This window comes from Hemitrygon akajei, chromosome 18, assembly GCF_048418815.1.
Source record: "Hemitrygon akajei chromosome 18, sHemAka1.3, whole genome shotgun sequence".
Classification (NCBI taxonomy): domain Eukaryota; kingdom Metazoa; phylum Chordata; class Chondrichthyes; order Myliobatiformes; family Dasyatidae; genus Hemitrygon; species Hemitrygon akajei.
The window spans coordinates 8,425,299-8,450,904 of record NC_133141.1 but is presented as its reverse complement, the minus strand read 5'-3'; the positions used below and the strand labels follow the sequence as shown (position 1 = coordinate 8,450,904).

At 43.5% G+C, this 25,606-nt stretch overlaps 1 protein-coding gene across 1 annotated transcript in view; it reads right to left on the bottom strand.

Annotated features, from left to right (window-relative positions):
* Positions 1-25,606, bottom strand: part of mrc2 (mannose receptor, C-type 2) — a 228,112-nt gene that overhangs the window by 31,762 nt on the left and 170,744 nt on the right. The window contains exons 20-25 of the mRNA XM_073070731.1: positions 22,243-22,388; positions 12,498-12,612; positions 11,406-11,569; positions 9,356-9,464; positions 5,888-6,126; positions 2,098-2,266 (exon numbers count right to left, since the gene is read on the bottom strand). Of these exons, the coding sequence (XP_072926832.1) occupies positions 2,098-2,266; positions 5,888-6,126; positions 9,356-9,464; positions 11,406-11,569; positions 12,498-12,612; positions 22,243-22,388 (942 nt within the window). The remainder of the gene's footprint in view (positions 1-2,097; positions 2,267-5,887; positions 6,127-9,355; positions 9,465-11,405; positions 11,570-12,497; positions 12,613-22,242; positions 22,389-25,606) is intronic.

The window sequence follows — 25,606 nt, the reverse complement described above, 5'->3', positions numbered from 1 at the left end:
GTTAAAAAGGAGTGCTTTCTGCTTTACCCTGTAATGTCCTGTCCTTGATAAAGTGGATAAACACTAAGGTTCTGAAACCAGATTATGTGGCGCCTGGTTTTTCTGACCTCTGTGTTCAGTCAAAATAAAACATATGGCAATAAATTCCACAGATTCACTGCACTCTGGGAAAAGATATTCTTCCTAATCTCTGTTCTAAATGGACGTCCCTCAATTCTGAGGTTGTGCCCTCTGGTCTTGGACTCTCCCACTATAGGAAACATCCTCTCCACATCCACTCTATCTAGGCCTTTCAACATTCGATATGTTTCCATGAAGATGGGGTCATTTTATTTGGGGAAAAAATGTGTCTTTGCATCATGACCCTAGAGTAACGTTGTCACATTTGGTTGTATTCGTATATGGTTGAATGACAATTAAACTTGAATTGAATTGTATTGAATTTCCTTTACACACCTCTGCTAATATAGAAATGAGACACTCCAAAGTACTGGATATGCTAAATTAATGTATAATGCCTTGGGCTTTATCTGCCAGTGGCACTCACACATACTGGACTTCTGCACATCAGTTGTTTAATGCAAGCACTATTTAAGTTCTTGCCATCATTGCTTGGATGTGTGCTTTACAGTAAGGGAAGAGTAAATGTCATGCCATATTAGTCCTTATCTGTTGCAATCATCTAGTAGCTGAGAGTGAGGTGGGGTAGCTGCCATTGCAAAGTGAGCCAGTGCTGATGCTGCAGTGTGATGTTTTACCAGCAGAGGGGGGCATTGGCACCAGTAACACTGCACCCAGCTTTCAAAATGGGTTCACTGTCCAAACAAGGCATGATTGTTGCTGGTCTCCACCGTCCACACAGTGGGGTAAGGGCGCAAACAACAGCCCTTGAAGATGTCCTTGATAATGGTGAGGGTTGTACCCATCGTGAAGCTGGCTGAGTCTATGCCCCTCTGCAGCCTGTTGTGATCCCATGCATTGGAACCTCTACACCTTACAATTACCAAAAGTCAATATACGTAGAACACAGATATCTACAGCACATTACAGGCCCTTCGGCCCACAATGCTGTGCTGATCATGTAACCTACTCTAGAAACTGCCTAGAATTTCCCTACTGCACAGCCCTCTATTTTTCTAAGTTCCATGTACCTAAGAGGCTCTTAAAAGACCCTATCGTATCCATTCCACCATCACCGCCGGCAGTGCATTCCATGCACCCACCACTCTCTTGTGTGAAAAAATAACCCCTGACATCCCCTCGGTACCAAATCAAAGAAAGTTTAAACACAGGAGTATATTTTATAATGCTACATGTCCTGTAGAATCCATGACAAGAGAACTGGGCAGCATGTAGAGTACCAGCAACCTGAGTTCAATTCCTGCCGCAGCACCTTCTCCCATGACCGTGTGGGTTGCTCTGGGTGCCTCGGTATCCTCCCACAGCCCAGAGACGTACCGGTTGGTAGGTTGATTGGCCATTGTAAATTGTCCTATGATTAGGCTCAGGTTAAATTCGGGGTTGCTGGGCGACATGGCTCGAAGGGTCTATTCAATAAATCAATAAACAAACTGACAAAGCAGAGAGGTTGAACATAAAATCAGGGGAGGGGGTGAGGTGGGTGCCCACCAGGACTTTTGATGGGAAGATCTCAGAGAGCTTGAAGGGAGACGAAGGGGGAGATTCATGACCAATTAATCAGATTACATGAGATGGAAGGTCAACAGCCCGAAAAACCTAAGGCAACGGCCACAGCGTACAGTGAGCGGGAATAAGGAGACACACCGGTGAAGGAAATCAACATCAGGTAGTATCTATGGAGGTAAGTGGGTAGCCAATGATTCACATTGAGACCCTTCATCACCTGGTTACAATATGAAGATTATCAGCCTCTGTGACTCCTGTCACTTTAAGGAATAGGTTATAATTTTAAGCATCTGCCTCTCTCCTAGAACTAGAGTTTACAGCCAACAAGCAGGATATCTGGCCCAGATGATGAGGTTTTTATACTTCACACGTTCCAACTTTATCCAAAATTACTGGCAGCTTCAAATCCTGCCTCCTTTGCACGACAGATCCCTCCTCATCCCCTCCTACCTCCCGCTGCGAGGCAGATGGCTCCATTCAGCTTGACGTCGCAGTTGGACGTCTGCCACGTGCCGTCCACGTCCATCCGAGCACAGCCTGCGACCTGACGGGGCTCGCCATCCTGCCAGTTGGTGTAAAACAGCTCCTCCCCGCCGAGCCACGAGTAGGTCCTGCCTCCCTGTGCAAAAACACAGTGGTCACTGAGCGTGAGGGAGAGCTGGTGAGGGGGGGGGGGGTGTGGGGAGAGAGGGGTGAGGGTGCTGGGTAAAACCACAAACAATTAAATACTGCAGAATGAGGTGCATGGTTAATAATGTACACATCAGGGAAGGTATGAAATAACACAGAGGGTGCACAGCAACACACAGGCATACAACATGAGAAGTGTACAACAGAATCAGAATCAGGTTTATTATGCCGGCACTAGGTAAGTTACAAAAATAAGGATGGCAAAGAAAGAGGGAGTGGTTATGGACCATTTGAAAATCTGACGGCGAAGGGTAAGAAATGGCAAAGCCATTCCTGAATCATTGAATGTGGGTCTTCAGGCTCCTGTACCTCCTCCCCAAAGGTAGCAGTATGAAGAGAAAATGTACCAGTTGCTGGAGGTCCGTAATGATGCCGTATTCTTGATGTACCGCCTTTTGAAGATGTCCACGATCGTGAGGGGAGGAGGGTTGTGCCCATGATGGAGCTGGCTGCATCTACAACCTTTTACGACCTGGGCTTTGGAACCTCCATACCAGGAGGAGATGCAACAGACAGAATGCTCTCCACTAAACATCTATCGAAATTTGCAAGAGTCTTTGGTGACATACCAAATCTTCTCAAACTCCTAATGAAGTAGAGTCACTGGCGTGCTTCTTTGTGATTGCATCAACATGTTTTACCCTGGCCGATACTCAATGGGGACTGGTGTGTGTTCTGAGTGCAAGGTTGCCAAAACACTTCTCAACCAGCTGACTCATCTGCCTCTTCTGTGCATTTCCTCGTTGCTGTCTGAGACTTTACCAACAACAGTGGTGTTATAGGCAAATTTATAGACGGTGTTTGAGCTGTGCTTAGCCACACGGTCACGAGCACAGAGAGAGCAGAGCAGTGAACTACACAGTAGCGTGGTGGTTAGCATAACACTGAGAGTGCCAGCAATCGAGGTTCAACAACTGTAAGGAGTTTGTATGTTCTCTCCATGACTCTGTGGCTTTCTTCTGGTTTCCTCCCACATTCCAAAGACACGTGAGCCAGGGTATGTTATGTTGGCACTGGAAGTGTGGTGACACCTGCGGACTGCCCTCAGCAGATCCTCGGACTGTGTTAGTCATTGATGCAGACAGCACACTTCACTTCATATTTTCATGTTTCGATGTACATGTGATAAATAAAACTAATCTTTAATCTCTCTAATCTTGTGGTGTATCAGCGAGGAGCAGATGTTACCACTGATCTGCATTGACTGCAGTCTCTCAGCGAGGAAGTCGGGGATTCAGCTGCAGAGAGAGGTACGGAGGCCCAGGTTTAGAGGGGGTTGGTGGCACTGACCGGCAAGCTGTAATCGATAACCAGCAGTCTGATGTATGGTTTGTTGTTGTCCACCTTCTCTCCGAGTGGACAACCAGTGAGATTGTGTCCACTGCAGACCTGACGCAGCGACGGACAAATTGCACTCGCAATTTGAAGCAGGTGGGAACCTCAGTGAGAGACTGAAGATGTCCTTGAACACTCCAGCCAGTTGGTTGGTGCAGGTTTTTAGTGCCCGGGGCTTGATGCCTCACTCTCTTGAAGGATGTTCTGACATCAGCCTGAGAGAGATTGCAGGATTGCTGGATACTGTTGGGATTTGCACATGTCTAGTTTCATTCTCCCTTTCAAAGCATGCACAAAAAGTGTTCAGCTCGTCAGGGGAGTCAGGCATCACAGCCATTCATGATGGTGGCTTTCACCTTATATGAAATAATATTATGCAAACCTTGCCACAAGTGACCTGCATTTGATTATGTCTCTAACTTCACACGGAATTGCCAATGGACTCACTTTCAAGGACTCTTCATCTCATGATCTTGATATTTATTGCTTTCTTTTTGTACTTACACAGTTTGTTGTCTTCTGCACTCCATTTGAACGCCCAAGTTGGGCAGTCTTTCATTGATTCTGTTATGGTTATTAATCTATAGATTTATTGAGTATGCCCGCCAGAAGGTGAATCTCAGGGTTGTATCTGGTGTCATATATGTACTCTGAACTTCTGGTGTTCTGTGGATTGTACTGCACTTTAGTAGAACCCTGAATCATTGGTCATAAATGTCATAAATGCCACAGATATAGAACTTGGCAGACTGCAATTCGCTTGATTCATCCACAGTTTCTGGTTAGAGTGTATTTGCTATGTTCTCGAAGACACACACTCAATTTGATGAAATTGGTGACAACTGTTGCATATTCATTCAAATGTGAAGATGAGTCTCTGAATATGATCCAGTCCGCTGACTCAAAGCAGTCCTGGAAGTGCTCCTCTGCCTCCCTTGGTCCAAAGCACTGGTGCGGTGGCCCTCAGTGTTTGCCTACACACTGGAGTATGATCAGACTTCCTAGGCATGAGATGGTATGGTAAGCTTTCTTGATGGTGGTGCAACAGTGATCAAGCACGTTGACTCCTCTGGTTCCACAGGTCAAGTGTTGATGATAGTTAGTCAGGAACTTCAAGTTAGCCTGATTCAATTCCAGCACCATCCTGTAAGGAGTCTCTGTACGTTCTCCCCGTGGAATGCATGGACTTTCTCTGGGTCCTCTGGTTTTCTCTCACAGTCCAAAGATGTACTGGCTAAGTTAAATGGTCATTGTAAATTGTCCCATGATTTAGTTAAGGTTAAATCATGTGTTGGCAATGTCCTGCCCCCATCACACATATGACCCAACCATTACACACCCTGTGTTAAAAGCATCGTCAACAAGACACAAGACCAGAATGTAACGAAGACCCTCCTCTTGCCTGGGTGAGAGAAGAGAGCTGCGTCGCAGGCTACAGTGATAGAGCAGATGGGGTCTGTAAATCCAGGCATTATGTTAAGGCAATAAGTGAATGTAATAGCAGCAAGGTGTGGGAGGACCCAGAGAAAACCCACATTCCATAGGAAGGATGTACAACTGGATAACCCAGCCTCTGACCAAGTGATGTCACCCATTGTCACCAACGCTGACTGTCAGGGCCGAAAGGTCTAATTGTGGAGTGTGATACAACTGCTCTGTAACCTGAGGATGATTTCAACACATGATCTAAACAGGCCCTTCAGCCCATCTGACCAGCAAACCCCTATCTATACTAACCCATGCAGTACCGAGATGGGAACCTGAACCACAAGGGTGCAGAAGGTTTGAGAGCCTCAGTGTTGGTAAGGAGGGTTTACATGGTTGACAGTGACATGCTTTATGTTCACAACAACTTAGTATCAGCGCATCTAAAATGGGCGGCACAGCAGTGTAGTGGTTAGCACAATGCTTTACAGGCAACCGGGGTTCAATTCCCACCACTACCTGTAAGAAGTTTGTATGTTCTCCCTGTGACTATATGGGTTTCCTCCCACAGTCCGAAGTCATACCGGTTGGTAGGTTAATTGGTCATAGTAAATTGTCTCGTGATTTGGCGAGGGTTAAATTGGGCCCTATTCTGTGCTGTATCTCAATCAATCAACAAGTAAATAAATTAAAATCAGCATTTCCCCCATATTATTTACAGGGTACAACCAACCACCATGCAGACGGATGGATCACAATTAAATCGAGGAGCCTCAGTCACTGGAGTTACCTCTTCATTGGAGAGTCCAATCCAGACGGGGAACTGGACACTGTTGATGACCTGTGTGAGGTAAGCCTGGTGGTAGGGGTCCATCACGGTGACCAGGGTCTCGTTTCGAGTCTCGCAGAGCCAAGCAGCTTCCTGCCATGTGAGGGGCTTCTGAATTACCCGGTAGGTGCTGTTCATGTAGGTCAACTTCGACGTGAGGGTAGGTGGGAACTTGGCAGGTACAGATGGTAGAGATGGGTCTGCAGTGAAAGAAGAAGAGTTTGGGTCAAAGTGAAAGTGAGGAGAGGCTCTTGTCTCAAAGAAAAGGCTTCCAGCTAGTTGACCAAGAAAGAGGTAAAGAGTTAGACCCCCTCTTTTCTGGTGTTAATCCAACACCAATGAAGCTTGCTAAGTAACAGATGAAGTAGGTAACAGTGTTGAGTAGTTATGCTGAGGGATTAGTAATTCAGAAAACATGCTTGAAACTTATTTTAAAAGTTCTTAAATTGGAATTCCACAGAGATATAAGCTGAAATTCCTGTGGAATGTTTGAGGTTTCTCCGGGTGCTCTAGCTTCCTCCCACAGTCTAAAGATGTACCAGTTGGTAGGTTAATTGGTCATTGTAAATTGTCCCGTGACTAGGCTAGGGTTAAATTGAGGTTTTCTGGGGTTGCTGGGCAGTGGGTCTCAAAGGGTTGGAAAAGCTCGGCGCTGTATCGCTACATAAATAAATAAATATCTGCTCTTAATGAAAGACCCGGGATGGAGCAAATGCCAGTGATGTCCACGTCCTGAGAATGAATATAAAAACAGATGAAAAAAAACATCTGCCATCAACCCACAATTGATGCTGCTACTTAGATGTTTTTAGTGCTGTTTTGTGCAACAAGCTTTCAGGAATTTTACCAGTCCTTTGGGATCTCATTCTTAAATTCAGTTTGTTTTTCTGTAACCCTTGCCAAGGATGTCTGGAGTCAAGTGGAGCTGAGAGACAAGTGATGTATTGATTCAAAACCAAACAGACATAAGATGTGTTGTTTCTGGAACATAGAAGGGATGACCTAAGATTTATTTTTCAGCCTTGTGTGGAGTGCATCTTTGCTGGAAATGGTGAATTCTCAACTACTTGCATTCTGTCAGTGCAACAAAGCAGATGGTGAACACAGTTACACAGTAAGGGGGCAGTTGCTCAAAGCTGAAATGTGCCGGAACTTCTTTTTTGCAGAGGGTGGTGGACCTCTGGGACTCTCTGTTCTCGAGACTGTGGGAGGCAAGACCACCGATGGCAGTTATGTGTTCAAAAGATTGAGGAATGAAGGCTCCAGGCAACTGGCTCAAAAGAAATGATGAGGCTTGATGAATGGTGGTCAGCCATTTGGAGAGTGGGGGGGGGGGGAGGGGTAGTGGTAGCTCTTCTCTTATGTACACATAACATTCCTTCCAGCTTCATGGTGGAAACACCAACAGAACAAGGATTACAACACAGCAAGGACAACAGAGAGAGACACAAGAGTGGATGAAGCCTCTTGACCTTCAGACTTAACTATTGACCCTCTCTACGCATCCACCCCAGGACCCCACCTGTCTTCTGTAGCCATTCCTAGCCTCAGCAACTCAGTAGCCAGACCTGAAAAAGTGTGCTCTGGCTTTAACCTAATTGCTGCTCTGAACATCCTGGTCCTACTTGCTTTACTGATTAGCGAGGCTAACCTAGAGAATCAACAGGGACAACACGCTGGAGGAACTCAGCAGGTCGGGCAGCATCCGTTGAAACGAACAGTCAACTTTTCGACCCTTCTCAGCCCAAAGCATTGACTGTTCGTTACAATGGATGTTGCCCGACCTGCTGAGTTCCTCCAGCGTGTTGTACGTGTTGATTTGACCCCAGCATCTGCAGTGTACTTTGTGTAACCTAGAGAACATTGCCAGGGTTGGCAATCTGGATCGGGACAACAACCAGGCCACCAGGTGACTGGAAGCCTGGGACATCAGGACCTTAGACCATAAGACATAGGAGCAGAATTAGGCCATTCAGCCCATCGAGTCTTCTCCACCATTCCATTATGGCTGATCCCTGATCCCATTCAAACCCATACACCTGCTCTCTCACCATATCTCTTGATGCCTTGATCAATCAGGAATCAATCAACTTCGCTTTGAATATACCCATGGACTTGGCCTCCACCGCAGTCTGTGGCAGAGAATTCCACAGATTCATCACTCTTTGGCTAAAAAATTCCTCCTAATTTCTGTTCTAAAAGATTGCCCCTCAATTTTGAGGCTGTGCCCTCTAGTTCTGGATACCCTGACTGTAGGAAACATCCTCTCCACATCCACCCTCTCTAATCCTTTCAACATTTGGTAGGTTTCAATGAGATCCTCTGCATTCTTCTAAATTCCAGTGAGTACAGGCCCAAAGCTGCCAAATGTTCCTCATAGGTTAACCCCTTCGTTCCCAGAATCTTCCTTGTGAACCTCCTCTGGAATCTGTCCAATGACAATACACCCTTTCTGAGATATAGGGTTCCAAAACTGTTGACAATACTCCAAGTGCGGCCTGACTAGTCTCTTATAAAGCTTTAGCATTATCTCCTTGTTTTTATATTCTATTCCTCTTGAAATAAATGCCAAAAGTGCATTTGCCTTCTTTATCACAGACTGTGAATTAAACTTCTGGGTGTCTTGCACAAATACTACTAAGTCCTTTGGCAGCTCTGATGTTTGAATTTTCTCCCCATTTAGATAATTGTCCACACTCTTGTTCCTTTTACCAAAATGCTTTGTCATACATCTCCCAACACTGTATTCCATCTGCCACTTTTTTGCCCATTCTTCCAATCTAAGTCCTGCTGCAATCGCATTCCTTCCTCAGCACTACCTACCCCTCCACCTATCTTCATATCATCTGCAAACTTTGCCACAAAGCCATCAATTCCATTATCTAAACCACTGACAAACAATCTGAAAAGTAGCGGTTCCAACACTGACCCCTGAACCCCACTAGTCACTGGCAGCCAACCAGAAAAGGCCCCTTATTCCCATTCACTGCTTCCTGCCTGACAGCCATTCCTCTATCCATGCCAATATCTTTCATTGAGGAAGCAGTGCCCCACGAACAGGGCATTGGAGTACTGTAGGCATCCAGGACTGGAGGTTGGGGTCTGGGTTAATTGGAGATCTGAGTTGGATCAAGGGCTGAGGTCTATGGATTGGGTTGGTTGTCACTTCCATGGATTGTATATTAAATGCTTAAATTGTATTGGATATTCAACATGACTTATCTTAGAAACATCCAATCTGATTACAGGATGCCACCAAATGAGCAGGAAACAGCCCTCATCATGTTACATTCCATCCAATCAGATACCACAACAATGAACTTGACTTGGCCATTTTAGATGCTAAGATATAGACCCCTCAGTGTCAGAGCATGGAGAGTGAGCAGAGATTGGAATTAATGAGTTGGATGAACACTACATAGGCCATACCTTTGCTTCTCTGACAAATGTAGCCATTTTTATCATTGGTGCAGCTCCTGTCATCCCAACGTCCGGTGAACTGGGGGTGTAAGGCATGCCAGATCACCACGCAGTTTTCCTGCACAGACAATACGATAGCTTAGTCCTCAGGTTAAATGACATCAGATATTGACCAGAACAGAACATTGCTTTCTGAAGCAGACTTAGCACCAACTAACTGAATGTCAAATGACTGACCAATTAGTGACTACAGGGATACAATCACACCTTGGCCAGGCTTTAGGGCATCAGTGCCATCAATGCATCATGTATAGGCCATTGGGCCCAACTTATGCATGCTGACCAAGATCCCTATCAACATTAATTCATATCTCATATCCCACAATATCTTTCCTATCCATGTACCTGCCCAAATGACTCTTAAAACCTGTACTTGTACCTACCTCCCCATTTCCTCTGGCAGCTCACTCCACATACCCACCACTTTCTGTGTGAAAACTGGAATCAGAAAACGTGGGCTTAAACTCTAGTCCAGGACAAACTTCAGTGTGTGCTGGGCTGGTGGAGGAATCTATATTTGGGCTGAGCCAATTGCCTATAAATCCATCCATGGGAAAATACGCAGTAAGATATTGGATTATGAGGACCACTTGTCTCTTGTTGGTTTGTCCTCTTGTTGCTGATGAGAAGCACCGGTCACCTTGTTCTTTCCATGAGTGACCTCAACCTTGATAACCAAGAATCTCCACAGCAGCTGATGATTGATTGTAATCCCTGCTGCACCTTCAAAACTCTAGAGCAAGGCATCTCCATCTTTTTTATACCATTACCTGAGGGTTCTGTGGACACCAAGTTGGGAACCCCTGCTCTAGAGAGCTAGACCTTCGTGACTGGAGCCCTTTGTCCCTTGTCCTTTCACTTCTCTGTGAGGGAGCTTACGTCCCAGCATTCCTGCTCATGCCGGAAGCTTGCTGGGGCCTGGTTAGAAATGGATAGCTTCACCCTTTACAGTGTTCAGGACACTGCAAATGACTGCAGTTCCAAATCAAAGCCCTGTAAACAGTGGACATGGATAGAAACTTTCCATCAGTAGCAGGGTCTAGGATCTGAGGGTACAGCCTCAGAACTAAGCACACAGAAACTGCAGTTGGATGCCTTAGACCTCGGATGGGAGCCAACCTGACTAGGAAAACTGAGACCAACTGGAGCAAAATGTGGACCTTGCAGATCCTCAAAAGATCAACTGAAAGTTAACTTGAGAGTGATAAAAGTGAATTGAGAACAGATTTGCTAAATCAGCCTGCAGAAAACCCCGAAACAGGCCTTTTAGCCCACTGAGTATGCAGCATTCTTCACCCGCCCATTTACACCTATCCCACTGCATTGTCCTCACATTCCCATCAACTCTCAGTTCCACCACCCACTTACAGTCTAGGGGCAATTTATGTTGGTCAATTAATCTACAAACCTGCAGGAGGAAACTGGAGCCCTCAGAGGAACCTCACAGGATGAACATGCAAAGACATGGAGTCATATCAAGTCCTCATCTATACTAACGTGGACACAGGAGCTTCCACAGATGCTCTGGCAGTAAGTCAGGTAGCATCTATGGAGGAGAATAAAAAGTCAACAAGACCTTTTGATCTCGGCCTGAAACATTGACTGTTAATTTCCTTCCACAGATGCTGCCTGACTTGCTGAGATCCTCCAGCATTTTGTGTCTGTTTTCATCGGTACTAACCTCATTTTCCTTCTGTTAGTTGGCAATTCAAGTGTTCGTCTAGATCAGGGGTTCTCAACCTGGGGTCCATGGACCCCTTGATTAATGGTAAGGGTCCATGGCATAAAAAAAGGTTGCAAACCTCAGTTCTAGATACTTCTTAAACTTCACACAGAGAGCACCAGAGGTCAGGATTGAACCTGGGTCTCAGGCGATGTGAGACAGTAATTCTACCAGCTACATGATTGTGCTGCCAGAGAAGGGTCAGGATATGCAGCACACCAGTCAACGTCATTCACAGATCAGCTGAATGGAAGCAGGCCAAGAAGTGCAACTTACCAGATCACTGGATGTGGAGGAGATGTGCTGGCCTGAAGGCTCACCAGGAGCCCAGTTCATATACTTCAATGGTTTCTTCTGTAGCCACTGGAAGTCCTTGCTCATGTCATGCAACCCAATCCAGAGGTCGAAGGTGATGTTCGGAAGCAAGGCTGTTATAAAGGCTGATGTAAAGAAAGCTCAGATAAGGGAAGGCAATGAGCAAAGTACAAGGAGTTGAATCCCAGAGCTGGCTCAGTGATTGGACAGAATGTGGGGAATATAATTTCAATATTGAGCAATGGCAAAACAGTAGACATACCTGTCTACTTGTTGGGCTTCTCTGTGAAACTTAATGTCCTCTGAAGTCTAAATTATCCCCACTCACAGTGCCCGACTGACATTTGATAAATCCCGAACTGCCTCTCATCAGCATTAAAAACATTGAATTTGTTCAAGAAAGCACACTACCAATTCCTTAAAGACAATTAGAGACAGGCAATAAATGTAGTAATAACTACATTCAGAAAATGAATGAAAAATACCAACAGAACAAGGTTTGAGGAAGTTAATTGATATATCACTGTTTTGTGATATATCATGTCCCAGCTTCATTAGACACTGCTTTTCTTGATTATAGGACAGGGGACAGGTCCACAGAAACCTGCCCTGGTCTTACTATGATGCCACCTCTTAACTTTGTGAATCCCGTTCTGAACAGCCGATCTCCATCACAGAGATTACCCAAGTGTGAGTGACACAAGTTAAATCTGATTCAAACTGTTAAACTGCGTGTGCATTTGTGCATTTTCATCTGTTATTGGTTCACAGATTGTGAGCTTATTTCTCCACAGGAGCTACAACTATGTATGCATACCTGTATGTTTGTTATACACATTTGAATGTACCTCTTCCTATCATGAGTAGCCCTCCACTGTTTATGTTCCTCATTGACCTATCTTACCAATAGGATGGAGTGTGAGACAGAATAGGGATAAATTACCAAAGTCAGGGGACAATCCCATTGAACAGACCGTCTCAAACAGGTCAAATTAAACCAAAGTTAGACATGGGAACTTGGTGCAAAACTGAGAATGGATCCAGAGTTGATACCTTGCTCGTGGTAATTGGAGATCGTTGCCAGTAGCCCTCCTGCTCTCTCACAAGCAGCCTTCGCTTCAATCCAGTTAAGACGACCCATTTTAGTATATCCATTTATCTGGTAGCACTGAGGAGAGATGAACAACAGATCAGGTGAAAATGTAGGAAAAGAGGAAAGATAGAAATGAATAAAGAACATGTTATTTTTGCATCACTCTAGTTGGACAGTGTGAAGAGGTAGATGGATTGTTAGGCTGATTATGATCTACCACAAACATATGCCACCAATAGTATTTCACCTACAGTTAGGCTGATCAGTCCTACGTATGGTACAATTTTATGATTTGGACAATCAATTCATCAACATAAAGTATTGGGCCCACACCCCAGCATTATCTCCTTCAGCCTCCTTACCTTCCCTTCCCCTTTCCAGGCAGGTTATAGAGTGCAGAGAGCAAGAGAGAAGAATGAAGGAACTGGAAAAAGAGAGTAAGAATTGATTGGTTAGAGAGGCTAGCACATAGTTCATAAGGAAATACAGCAAAGGAAAGGGCGAGGGGAGAGAGAGGTGTACAGAGAACAGTTTTCATCTTATCTTTGCTCTTTTCTCCCCAGCACTTCTCCCCCCACTGAAGGCATCCTTCATTATCCAACGTGAAGTCTACGGGCATTGCCCACATGTAGAGAACCTTTGCAGACTATTTCATTACAGCAGAACTTCAGTGGTTTGTCCTCATCCCTAGCAGCTTGAAACTGACAAGGGGTGAGCAGCCTCCTCCCTAACCCAGGCACTGAGAATGGCTGATGACCTTCATATCACTGATGCGAAGAATGAGAGGCCACACCTGAGACCCTCTGGTGACTCGGCCATGCAGTGATCCAGAGGAGTGAGGACTTATTGGAAGAGGGGTGACCCTGAACCCTAAGACCCAGGTATGACCTGTACACACAACACACTGAAGCAGGGTCTGTGGTGATGTGCAATGGAAACACAGGTTGTTTCAGCCTTCAGGAATTCCTAGAAATCAAAATGTACTTTAAATTGCAATTTAAACACTACACACTAGATAAGTCAATATGCTTCACCTCTCTGCTTTCATCTCCTTGTCTAAATCCCTGTCCTTGGGAGCTGTTAGGTCAACTTTTACACTCCTAAAATGCTGAAGTAAAAATAATTCCTGCAATCCCAACTGAACCAAATGGGTCATCAGGTTGGGAAAGGGTTGCCAACTCTCCAGGGGAATGTACAGTTTGTTACCCTCTAAGAATTGATATTGATCTACAAGACTCTGCTGGAAAAAAAACATTACCAGGGCATGAAAAAAGAAGTTGTGACAGTCAAGGTACATCCTATCAGCAGGTGAACCTGTTTGATTTCCAGTGGTTAACAGAACATAACAAGCAGGAGCAGGAGCATTGAGCTACTTTGCCATTCATTCAGATCATAACTGACCTTCTACCTTGTCTCAAAGTTCAAAGTAAATTTTATTATCAGACTACATTTGTCACCACATACAACCCTGAGATTAGTTTTCCTGCGGGCATACTCAGCAAATCTATAGAATAGTAACTATAACAGGATCAATGAAAGATCAAGTAGAGTGCAGAAGACAACAAACTGTGCAAATGCAAATAAAATAGATAGTGATAAATAACCAGAACACAAAATAACAAGATAAAGACTAAAAGTGAGATCATTGGTTGTGGGAACATCTCAATGGATGGGCAAGTGAGTGTAGTTATCCCCTTTGGTCAAGAATCTGATGGTTGAGGGGTAACTGTTCTTGAACCTGGTGGTGTGAGTCCTGAGGTTCCTGTACCTTCTACCTGATGGCAGCAGTGAGAAAAGACCATGGCCTGGGTGGTGAGGATCTTTGATGATGAATGCTGCTTTTCTATGGCAATATTTCATGTAGATGTGCTCAATGGTTGGGGGGGGGGGAGGGTTTTAACCGTGATGTACTGGGCTGAATCCACTACCTTTTGTAGGATTTTTCATTTAAAGGCATTGGTGTTCCCATACCAGACCATGATGCAGCCAGTCAGCACACTCTCCACTACTGTCGTGATTTCTTTGTAATTACATTCACATGCTGGGTCCAGGACGGGTTCTCTGAAACAGTAACACCCAGTCCAATGAGGACTGGCTCATGGACCTCTGGTTTCCCTCCCCTGAAGACTACAATCAGTTCCTTGGTCTTGTTGACATTGAGTGAGAATTGTTGTTATGGCAGATTTTTATTCTCCCTCCTTTTTGCTGATCCCACACTGCCTTTGATACAACCCACAACAGTGGTGTCAGCAGCAAACCTGAATATGGCATTGAGCTGTGCTTAGCCACACAGTCAAAGGTGTAAAGCAAGTAGAGCAGGTGGTAAGCACACAGCCATGTGATGCACCAGTTCTGATGGAGATTGTGGAGGAGGTGTTGTTGCCAATCCAAACTGACTGAGGTCTACAAGTGAGGAAATCCAGGATCCAATTGCACAAGGAGGTACTGAGGTCAAAGTTTTGGAGCTTATTGATGAGTTTATTGATGATGGTATTAAATGCTGAGCTGTAATCGATAAAGAGCATCCTGATGTATGCTTCTTTGCTGCCCAGATGTTCCAGGGTTGTGTGAAGAACTAATTAGATGACATCTACTGTGGACCTGTTGCTCTGGGAGGCAAATTGGAGTGGATCCAAGTTTGCCTCTTGGGCAGGAGTTGATAGGTTTTATCACCAACATCCTGAAGCATTTCAACGCTGTGAATGTAAGTGCAACTGGGCGATAGTCATCGAGGCAGATCACCACGCTCTTCCTGGGCACCAGTATAATTGGAGCCTGCTTGAAGCAGCTGGGTACCACATGCTGCCCAAGTGAGAGGTTAAAGTTCTCTGTAAACACAGCAGCCAGATGTCAGCATGGGTCTTTAGTACATGGCCACATACCCCATCCGGGCTGAATGTTTTCCTTGGATTCACCCTTCAGAAGCCAGCCCACACATCAGCTTCAGATACTGAGATCAAAGGATCATCAGGAAATGTGGGGGTTCGCAATGGCTCCTCCATATTCTGATGCTCAAAGTGAACATAGAAACCACTGAGCTCATCTGGAAGTGAAGGCCTACAGTCCCCCATATCGCTTGATTTAACTTAGTAGGAGGTTATACCATTCAAACCCTGCCACAGCTGACGAGCATCCCTCATTGGGTCCAGAATCTCCACTTTGCCTGTGAGATGGTTTTCCAGAGATCAAACCTGCACCTCTTGTAGCAATTTTGGCCTCTAGACTTGAATGCCTTTGATCTGGCCCTCAGCAAATTTCGGATCTCATGGTTCATCTATGGCTTCTGATTGGGAAGACTCTGAACAATTTAGTGGAGACACATGCATCTACAGCTGTTTTATTAATAAAGTCCATTACAATCCTGGTTACATCCCTGTTCTGATCCATCTGGTAAAGGCACTCCCACAGTGCAGTTACCTGGTGAGCTTTAGAATTTAAATTGAGCAATGATAGAGAATTGGTATTATATTTTGAAGTCTGGATGCTTTGGGAAATGGAGGTGTTGGATTCTGATGTTTTTAGTCCAAGTTCTTTCGGAAATCAAGAAAGAGGCATAAAACTTGTTGCTTCATGATAATTTTATTAAGCACGAAAGAGAATTGGAAATGTAGAGCTGCAGAAGCAGAGGTCTGGTAAGGGAAGAGAGAGAAGGAGCGTAGATGGCAGAGCAGCATGGTCAGCTCTTTTTATAAGAAACAGTCCATTTAAATTCGTAGATAAGATTCAACCAATCAGATAGCCCACATTCAAATAATACAATAGCAAGAGAAGCTTCCAAAACTTGTATTGTAAGCACAGAACAAATGCATAAATGTACTGTGACCACTAGGAAACAAACTGCACTAAACAGTTATGTGTATGTAAGTAGTTATATAAAATACAAGCAATTAATTGTTAAGATGCAAAAAAACAATAAAATAGTCTAATCCAACAACCCTGTCCCTTTTGATTCTAAATCACACATTTAAAATCATTACATCTGAAAATTAAGAGGCAAAAAACTTGTGGTATCTATGTTAAGTATAAAATAGTCAAAAATTACTTAGGTAATGAAAATATCAAAGGTTATATATTCTTCAAAGTATTTATAGGATCATGTCATTGTTAGACAGATCAGTGAGTTTGAATTACTTAATTAATGATCACCCTCAGACAAGTAAAAAAGATGCAAATTATGATAAAGCATATTAGTCTGACTATTAGCACTCATTTTAAGTAGGGAGAATTGGCAAAAATATAATAACAACTAATATCAGAATAAACTTCAAAAAGTCCAGTAGTCAACTCTTTATGAAGTCTTCTGGCTGGTTAGTGATTTGCTCACTGTAGCCCAGCAGCATAAGCACTGAGTCAAAGGTTATTAGCACTTTAACCACAGTGCTTGTTGTCCTCATCAGGTACCACTTCAGCTCTCTTGTGGTGGCTGGCGTGCACCCACGTACTTTTACCTTCTACCTTCACCGCCGACTTAGTTATTAAAGGCACTTGATAAGGATCTTCCCATCGAGCTTCCTTATGTGATTTCTTAATCAGGATGCACTCACCAGGAATCAGGGCTTGTCACCCTCCTCTTGGAATACTCCAAGCAGCAAAAATCTGTTGAGAAGCAGACTGTACAGCTTGGGTTAGTTTCACACCATAGTTAACTGAACTGTCAGCTATAATGTGTATATCAGCCTCTTGGAAACTGAGAGCTCCCGTTGGTGACGTAGGACACCATGTTACTACCTCAAATGGACAGCTTAGTTTTCTTGTTTGGGGTTGCTTTGATGCTTCATAGGAAGAGCCATAGGCCATGGTATGCCTTCCTCATGATACTTAGTCAGTCATTTGATAATTCTATTTATTTGTTTGACTTATCCTGATGACTGGGCAATGTGGACAATGAAAAGGTCATTCAATGTTTGTCAGTCGACAGAATTCTTGACAAACTGTCCAAGGGTGGCATGGTAGCATGGTGGCTAGCACAACACTTTACAGTACAGTCAACCTGGTTTCAATTACCACCGCTGCCTGTAAGGAGTTTGTATATTTTCCAGATGTCCACCTAGGTTTTTTCCGGATGCCACTCACAGTCTAAAGATGTACCAGTTGGTATGTTAATTGCCATTGTAAATTGTCCTGTGATTAGGCTACGATTAAATCAGGGGACTGCTGGGTAGTGTGGCTCAAAGGGCCAGAAGGGCCTGCCTGTTCATGCTGAATCACAATAAGTAAATAAATAAATGTGAAACATGTTCCTTGGTCAGAGTTGATGTGACATGGCAATCACCATCTAGGAATATAGTTCTTAAACAGAGTTTTTGCTGTGTGTGTGGCAGTAGCTTTCTTCGCCGGAACATCTTCCACCCATCTTGAAAACTTGTCTGCTATTACCAGTACGGTTGAGTATCCTTGACACTTTGGCAGGAGTACTTAATTGTGGTTGTTTTTCCGCTGTTTCAGGATTTGTTTTCTGGAACGTCATGCATCTTTTAGATGTTTGTTGAGCTTGTGCGCCGAACTTTGGATTTCACCATCACTGGAAGAATCTGTCGATCATCTTTTCCACTCCAATGTGTCCTGGGGAGTGTATCTGCTGTGCCAGATAAGGAAGCAACATAATTGGAGCTACTCGTCTATGACTAGTGCAATATCTTCATACTCCACCACTATTTAATTTCCCACCATTCTCTATCCAGAACTACTTTTCTCGTTAGAGCATTGAACTTGCATCTCTCGAATATCTTGCATGCTCATCTATGATACAGAGTTCAATTTCATTTCTATAATTCCATTTGTCAGGTTCACTGTATTTGTTCTTGGTATTGCTATATTTCTTTTACCTCTTCCCATGTTCTGCATTTTGCAATTTCATCCATGTATGTATTTCCATGGCTTTCCATTGTAGACATTTTGGGAGAATTCTACACTTTAATACAACAACTTTAGATAGCAGTTGTATGACATCTATACGTTCTTGTACAAGTTGGCCATTCTTGATTGGGGTTCCAACAGCCATAAGAAATCCTCTTTTTGTCCAAAAGTTTCCAAAATCATGAACAACTCCAAAAGCATATCAAGAATCAGTGTAGATATTTGTTGATCTTCCTTCTGCCAATTTACAGGCTTCAATCAAAGCTTTTAGTTCTGCCTCTTGCACGGAGGTGCCAGAAGCCTTGTTTCCTGATGCCAGCATTCCAGCTTCAGAGACAACTGCCCATCCAGCCATTCAAATTCTTCTCTCAATCGTTGAGGAGCCAACAGTGTACAGAATCAGATCCGGGTTCGATAAGGACATTTCTTTGTAATAATTTGCATCTTCATGGCATGTTATTGTCCTTGCACATTCATGGTCACCATAGTCTTTCACGTCCGATGGTATCAGTGTAGCTGTATTCACCGGACACGCTTGTTGAATGATGATATTAGGTGCCTCAAGAACAGCAGACAACTTGGACCACCGAGAAGCTGTTAATTGGGAGACCCTAATCATAGTCAGTAAAGTGTGTACTGAGTGTGGATATGGAACAGTTAATATTTGATCAAACACAATGCTAGAAACAGTCATAACTGCCAGGTAGGTTGCCTGCACTGCTTGTAAATACAGACCCCATACTAATTGTACATAATCCAATTTAGCAGAGTAATACCCAACAGGATGGTGTTGGTCTCCATATTCTTGAGTTAAGACTGCCATTGTGTTTCTCATTGACATACTGGGTAAATGGTTTACCTGTTTAAGGGATTCTTAATGCAGGTGCAGTACACAAATGTCACCTTTAAAGTTTGAAACATTTTCCATTGTTCTTCATTAAGGGTCACAGGGTTGTCTGAGCACTTTATGTCCTTCAGCAGATTGTTGAACAGTTGAGCAATAGCTGATGGATCTGGCACTATAGGAGTTAGCTCACCAATACATTGATCAGCAGCCTAGTAATCCACTGTCAGTCTCCTTTCATAGGTGTCATCTTCCGTCCTGCATGTCTTCACTCCCTTGGCCTTTATTGGAGGAAGGCTTGACATTGCTGCCAATCTTATTATTTCATCACTGTCATCCTCACTTGAGTCACTAGGAGCTGCTGTAGAATCAATGTCACGCCCATCCTGTAGTTCCTCGGAGTTCAGATGGTGTTGCTGTCTCTGAGGACTGTCCGATGTAGGCTGTAATTCTTCAGAATTCGGATGATGTCACCGTCTCAGAGAACTGTCTGATGCAGCAGATGTGTCCGAACAAGGAGCGTCAGTAGTATCATCACTGGCAGCATCATCAGCAGGACTGCCCACTTGAGGTCCTTGCTCCACTTTTTGAAATTGGTTCAATCTGCTTTGGAGCTCCACACACTGCATGTCAATTTGATTATCATGTTGTTCTTTCACTTGTTCAGTTAATGCAGAGATTTGCTCTTCAGGACTTCTTACTGTCTATATTATGCTGTTTTTGTAGTTTGTCACATTTCTTTCCCAATCAATTAGTAAATGTCTTTACTTGCCCCGTTGACTTTTTTAATTTGCTCACACACTCGATCAAGCCAACCTCGTCTTCTTATCTTCAGCTCAGGCTTTTCCTTTCCCTCAGGCAATTTCTGGATCATATCACATACCTCCTAGTTCATAATAAACTTTGTTGGCATTTTTAATCTGGATTTTTCATTAATTTTATCAAATTGAGATGTTTCATTCTGGTAAGAGCTTGTAGCAGGTTTCACAAATTTGGCCATTAATTGTACTTACTTTTTGTTACTTTGACTGCAATCTCGATGTATTAATAGATTCCAAGTGAAATTTTAATAGGTTGAAATGCAACCACAGTTTTCTCACACACTCCACTGCTTGTGTGTATTTGATTTTTTTCTGCGCTCCACTGGCTTGCATATATTTTGCGCTCCACCACTTGTACGTATTTCATTAGTTTTGCGCTCCACCGCTTGCACGTATTTCGCGCTCCAACACTTGCATGTATTTAATCTTTTTCCGCGCTCCACTGCTTGCACGTATTTCGCGCTCCACCGCTTGCACGTATTTAATTTTTACAGATCTGTTTTCTCAAAATAGTAACGTAGTAGTTCCTCACTCCTACTTCCATCCGCATTGAAGCCAGAACTAGGTTTTCTCTCAGACAATTTGGGATTAGGAGAAGCTCTTACCTCCTTTCTTTAGGCGCTGAAATTTTCCACTTCATCTGGGATTCTTCCAAGTCCTTAAATCTTCACAACCATCCTGCCGACTACGCCAAATTGTTGGATTCTGATGTTTTTAATCCAAGGTTCTTTCGGAAGTCAAGAAAGAGGCATAAAACTTGTTGCTTCATGATCATTTTATTAAGCATTAGTAGAACAAAGAGAATTGGAAATATGGAGCTGCAGAAGCAGAGGTCTAGTAGGGGAAGAGAGAGAAGGAGAAAAGATGGCAGAGCAGCATGGTCAGCTCTTTTTATACCTCATAGATAAGAAACATACCATTCAAATTCGGAGATAAGAGTCAGCCAATGAGATGGCCCCTATTCAAATAATGCAATACCAAGAGAAGCTTCCAGAACTTGCAAAGAACTGCAAGCACTAGGTGACACACTGAACAACTGCAAATATATACTGTGGCCACTAGGAAATATACTAAACAGTTACATGTATATAAGTAATTATATAGAACACAAGCAAGCAATTAACAGTTAGGATGAAAAGAAAATAACAATTAAAGAGTCTAATCCAACAGAGAGTAACCTGAAGGTGTCTGTTGTCCTTGACTTTCTTGGTGGTAAAGGGAATAGATTGGTAGGTGCTGTCAAAGTAGCCAAAGTGAGTAACTATGGCACATTTTGCAGGTGGTACATACTGCTGCCACTGGTGGAGGGAATAAATATATGTGGTGGTGGATAGGTACCTATCCTCTGGATTACTTTATCCTGGATGGTGTTGAGCTTCATGAGACTTGCTGGAAATGTACTCATTCAGGAGAGAATCCCATCATCTACCGGACCTGCCCTTATGGGCATGGTGTTTACGTGGAGTTTCAAGTGACTGGCAACCCCAGGATGTTGGTGAGATTCATGGCACTGCATGTTAAAGGCAGGGTTTTAGACTTTCTCATTGGAGACGGCCTGGCACATTTGTGGGGTGTGTGTTACAGCTCTAAATATTGCCTAGGTTCTGCTGCATGCAGTAGAATCCTGTTTTATTTTCTGAGGATTTGCAGTTGGAACTGAACACTGCGCAATCATCAGGAAACATTCAGGCTTCTGAATTTGCAGAAGAAGGAGGACATTGAAGCTGAAGATGGCTGGTTCAAGGATACTGCCCCGTGGAAACCTTGCAATGATGTGGGGCGGAGAGCTACCTTCCTCTGTATGAGACACTGAGCTGTTTTCAGTTCTGAAATGTCAACAGTTTTTCTCTCTCCACAGGTACTAACTTTTTCCAACATTCTTAATGTCAAGTTTCACTACTGTCACTACTTTGCTTGAATTTAAATTACTTTATACTTGAATGTACAAGCGAATTTGGGCCCCTGGGTCAGGTCTGCCGTCCTCTGTTCAATACCAGCAAGACTGAACATCTGGACTAATTCATTCATCCATTCAAAACCTGATTAATGTTCAGGACCCTGTCACACATTGACTAATGGCGCAGAGATTGGACCAATCCCTAATGAGAATGAGGTCTGTTACAGAATGATATGCTGGCAAGTACATTGAACACAGCCTAAACAAAACAAAGTCCTGGACTATACCTTATTTACAAATGGAATCCATCCCTTTGGGCAACCCCCATATTGCACAGAGGGTAGTGGCAGGACAGGAGGCTTTATTACTGAGGTGTTTGTCCGTTTACATATGTACTGCAGATCATTCAGACACCTCTGGTCACCCCACACTCCTGTAATGAGAACACAAATGTGTGTAAGAGAGGAGCGGATGAGGAGAACAAGTGTGACAGAATCAGCTTTAATATTACTAGCACGTGTCCCGAAATATGTTAACTTTGCAGCAATACAATGTAATATATAATAATAGAAAAGGAAAAAACTGTAAATTACAGTAAATATATAACATAGTTCAATTAAATAAGTACAAAAATAGAAATTAAAAAAGTAGTGAGGTAGTGTTCAAAGATTCAATGTCCATTCAGAAATCGGATGGCAGAGGGTTAGAAGCTGTTCCTGAATTGCTGAGTGTGCGCCTTCAGGCTTCTGTACCTCCTTCCTGATGGTAACAATGAGAAGAGGGTATGTCCTGGGTGATGCGTGTCCTTAATAATGGACGCCACCTTTCTGAGGCATCGCTCTTTGAAGATGTCCTGGATACTAGAGGCTAGTACCCATGATGGAGCTCTGCAGCTTTTTTCAGTCCTGTGCAGTAGGCCCCCCCCCCCTCCACCCCATACCAGACAGTGATTCAGCCTGTCAGAATGCTCTCCACGGTACATCTATAGAAGTTTTTGAGTGTATTTTTGACATGCCAAATCTCTTCAAACTCCTAATGAAGTGTAGCCGCTGTCTTGCTTTCTTTATAGCTGTATCGATATGTTGGGACTAGGTTGAATCCTCAGAGATCTTGACATTCAGGAACTTGAAGCTGCTCACTCTCTCCACTTCTGATCCGTCTATGAGGATTGGAATGTGTTCCTTCGTCTTACCCTTCCTGAAGTCCACAATCAGCTCTTTTGTCGAATGCCAGGTTGTTGCTGTGACATCACTCCACTAGCTGGTATATCTCGCTCTTAGAAACTTAGAAAACCTACAGCACAATACAGGCCCATCGGCCCACAATGCTGTGCCGAACATGTACTTACTTTAGAAATTACCGAGGATTACCCATAGCCCTCTATTTTTCTAAGCTCCACGTACCTATCCAGGAGTCTCTTAAAAGACCCTATTGTATCCGTCTCCATCCACCACCGTTGCAGGAAGTACATTCCACACACTCACCACTATCTGTGTAAAAAACTTACCCCTGACATCTCCTCTGTACTGACTTCCAAGCACCTTAAAACTGTGCCCTGGGAAAAAGCCTCTGACTATCCACAAGATCAATGCCTCTCATCATCTTATACACCTCTATCAGGTCATCTCTCATCCTCTGCCTCTCCAAAGAGAAAAGGCCACGTTCACTCAACCTATTCTCGTAAGGCATGCTCCCCAATCCAAGCAACATCCTTGTAAATCTCCTCTGCACCCTTTCTATTGTTTGGTTGATGTTGTGCACTTGGATTTTCAGAAGGTCTTTGACAAGGTGCCACACATGAGGCTGCTTAACAAGTTACAAGCCCATGGTATTACAGGAAAGATCCTAGCATGGATAAAGCAGTGACTGATTGGCAGGAGGCAAAGAGTGGGAATGAAGGGAGCCTTTTCTGGCTGGTTGTCAGTGACTAATGGTATTCCATAGGGGTCTGTGTTGGGACCAATTATTCTTGCATTATATGTCAATGATTTGGATGATGAAATTGATGGCTTTGTTGCAAAGTTTGCCGATGATATGAAGATAAGTGGAGGGGCAGGTAGTTTTGAGGAAGTAGAGAGGCTACAGAAGGACTGAGACAGATTTGGAGAATGGGCATAGAAATGGCAGATGAAATACAGTGTCCGGAAGTGTATGGTCATGCACTTTGGTAGAAGAAATGAAAGTTTACTATTTTCTAAATGGAAAGAAAATACAAAAAACTGAGGTGAAAAAGGGACTTGGGAGTCCTTGCAAAGGATTCTCTAAAGGTTAATTTTAAGGTTGAGTCTGTGGTGAGAAAGGCAAGTCCAATGATAGATAGATAGATAGATAGATACTTTATTCATCCCCATGGGGAAATTCAACATTTTTCCAATGTCCCATACACTTATTGTAGCAAAACTAATTACATACAATACTTAACTCAGTAAAAATATGATATGCATCTAAAATCACCCTCTCAAAAAGCATTAATAATAGCTTTTAAAAAGTTCTTAAGTAGTTTACTTAAATACATTGAGTCCTAACCCCGGCACTTTAACATATCTTACTCCTGGCGGTTGAATTGTAAAGCCTAATGGCATTGGGGAGTATTGATCTCTTCATCCTATCTGAGGAGCATTGCATCGATAGTAACCTGTCACTGAAACTGCTTCTCTGTCTCTGGATGGTGCTATGTAGAGGATGTTCAGGGTTTTCCATAATTGACCGTAGCCTACTCAGCGCCTTTTGCTCTGCTACTGATGTTTGAATGGCTTGTCATATGAAGAGAGTCTGATGGCTCTGCACCTGTATTCACTGGAATTTGGAAGAATAAGGGGTGACTTAATTGAAACCTATCGATGGTGAAATGCCTTGATAGAGTGGATGTGGACAGGATGTTTCCTGTGCTGGGGAAGTCTGAGACCAGAGAACACAGCTTCAGAATGGAGGGGCATCCTTTTCGTACAGAGATGAGGAGGAATTTCTTTAGACAGAGAGTGGTCAATCTGTGGAATTCTTTGCCACAGGAAGCTATGGAGGCCAAGTCTTAATGCACATTTAAGGCAGAGGTTGACATATTTTTGATTGGTCAGGGCATGAAGGGATACGGGGAGAAGGCAGGAGATTGGGACCGAGAGGAAAACTGGATCTGCCATGATGAAATGGTGGAGCAGACTCGATGGGCTGAATGGCTTAATTCTGCTCCTATATATTATGCTCTTATGGTCTTATTTAACAAATTCTTTCCTGTTTAAAATTTTCAATGTACAAGCATAGTTCACTTATTTTTAAAATAGATCTTATTCACAAAATTATATACAGGAAATACAACACAATTGGTGTGTTTCATCATACTCATAGTAACTCTTAATTTCAAAAATATACTTTATTCATGAACAAAGTATATACAAAGGAAGAAATAGTGCACAAAAATTATCTGTGGTTGGTACATTCAGTAGTGTAAACTTTACAGAGAAGAAAACACACACACAAACCATTGCCCCTCCCATGGCTCCCTGGCTTAAAATACCCTTCCTCTGTTCAAGGGCCTTCTCTACCCAACTCTGCCCCTCCATGTAAGGTAACGGGAGGAGCCCAGACTGTGGTCCTTCCCCAAGAGCCTCAGCATTGCCGGCACTGAGCTTCAGTGTGTCCCTCAGCAGCCTGGAC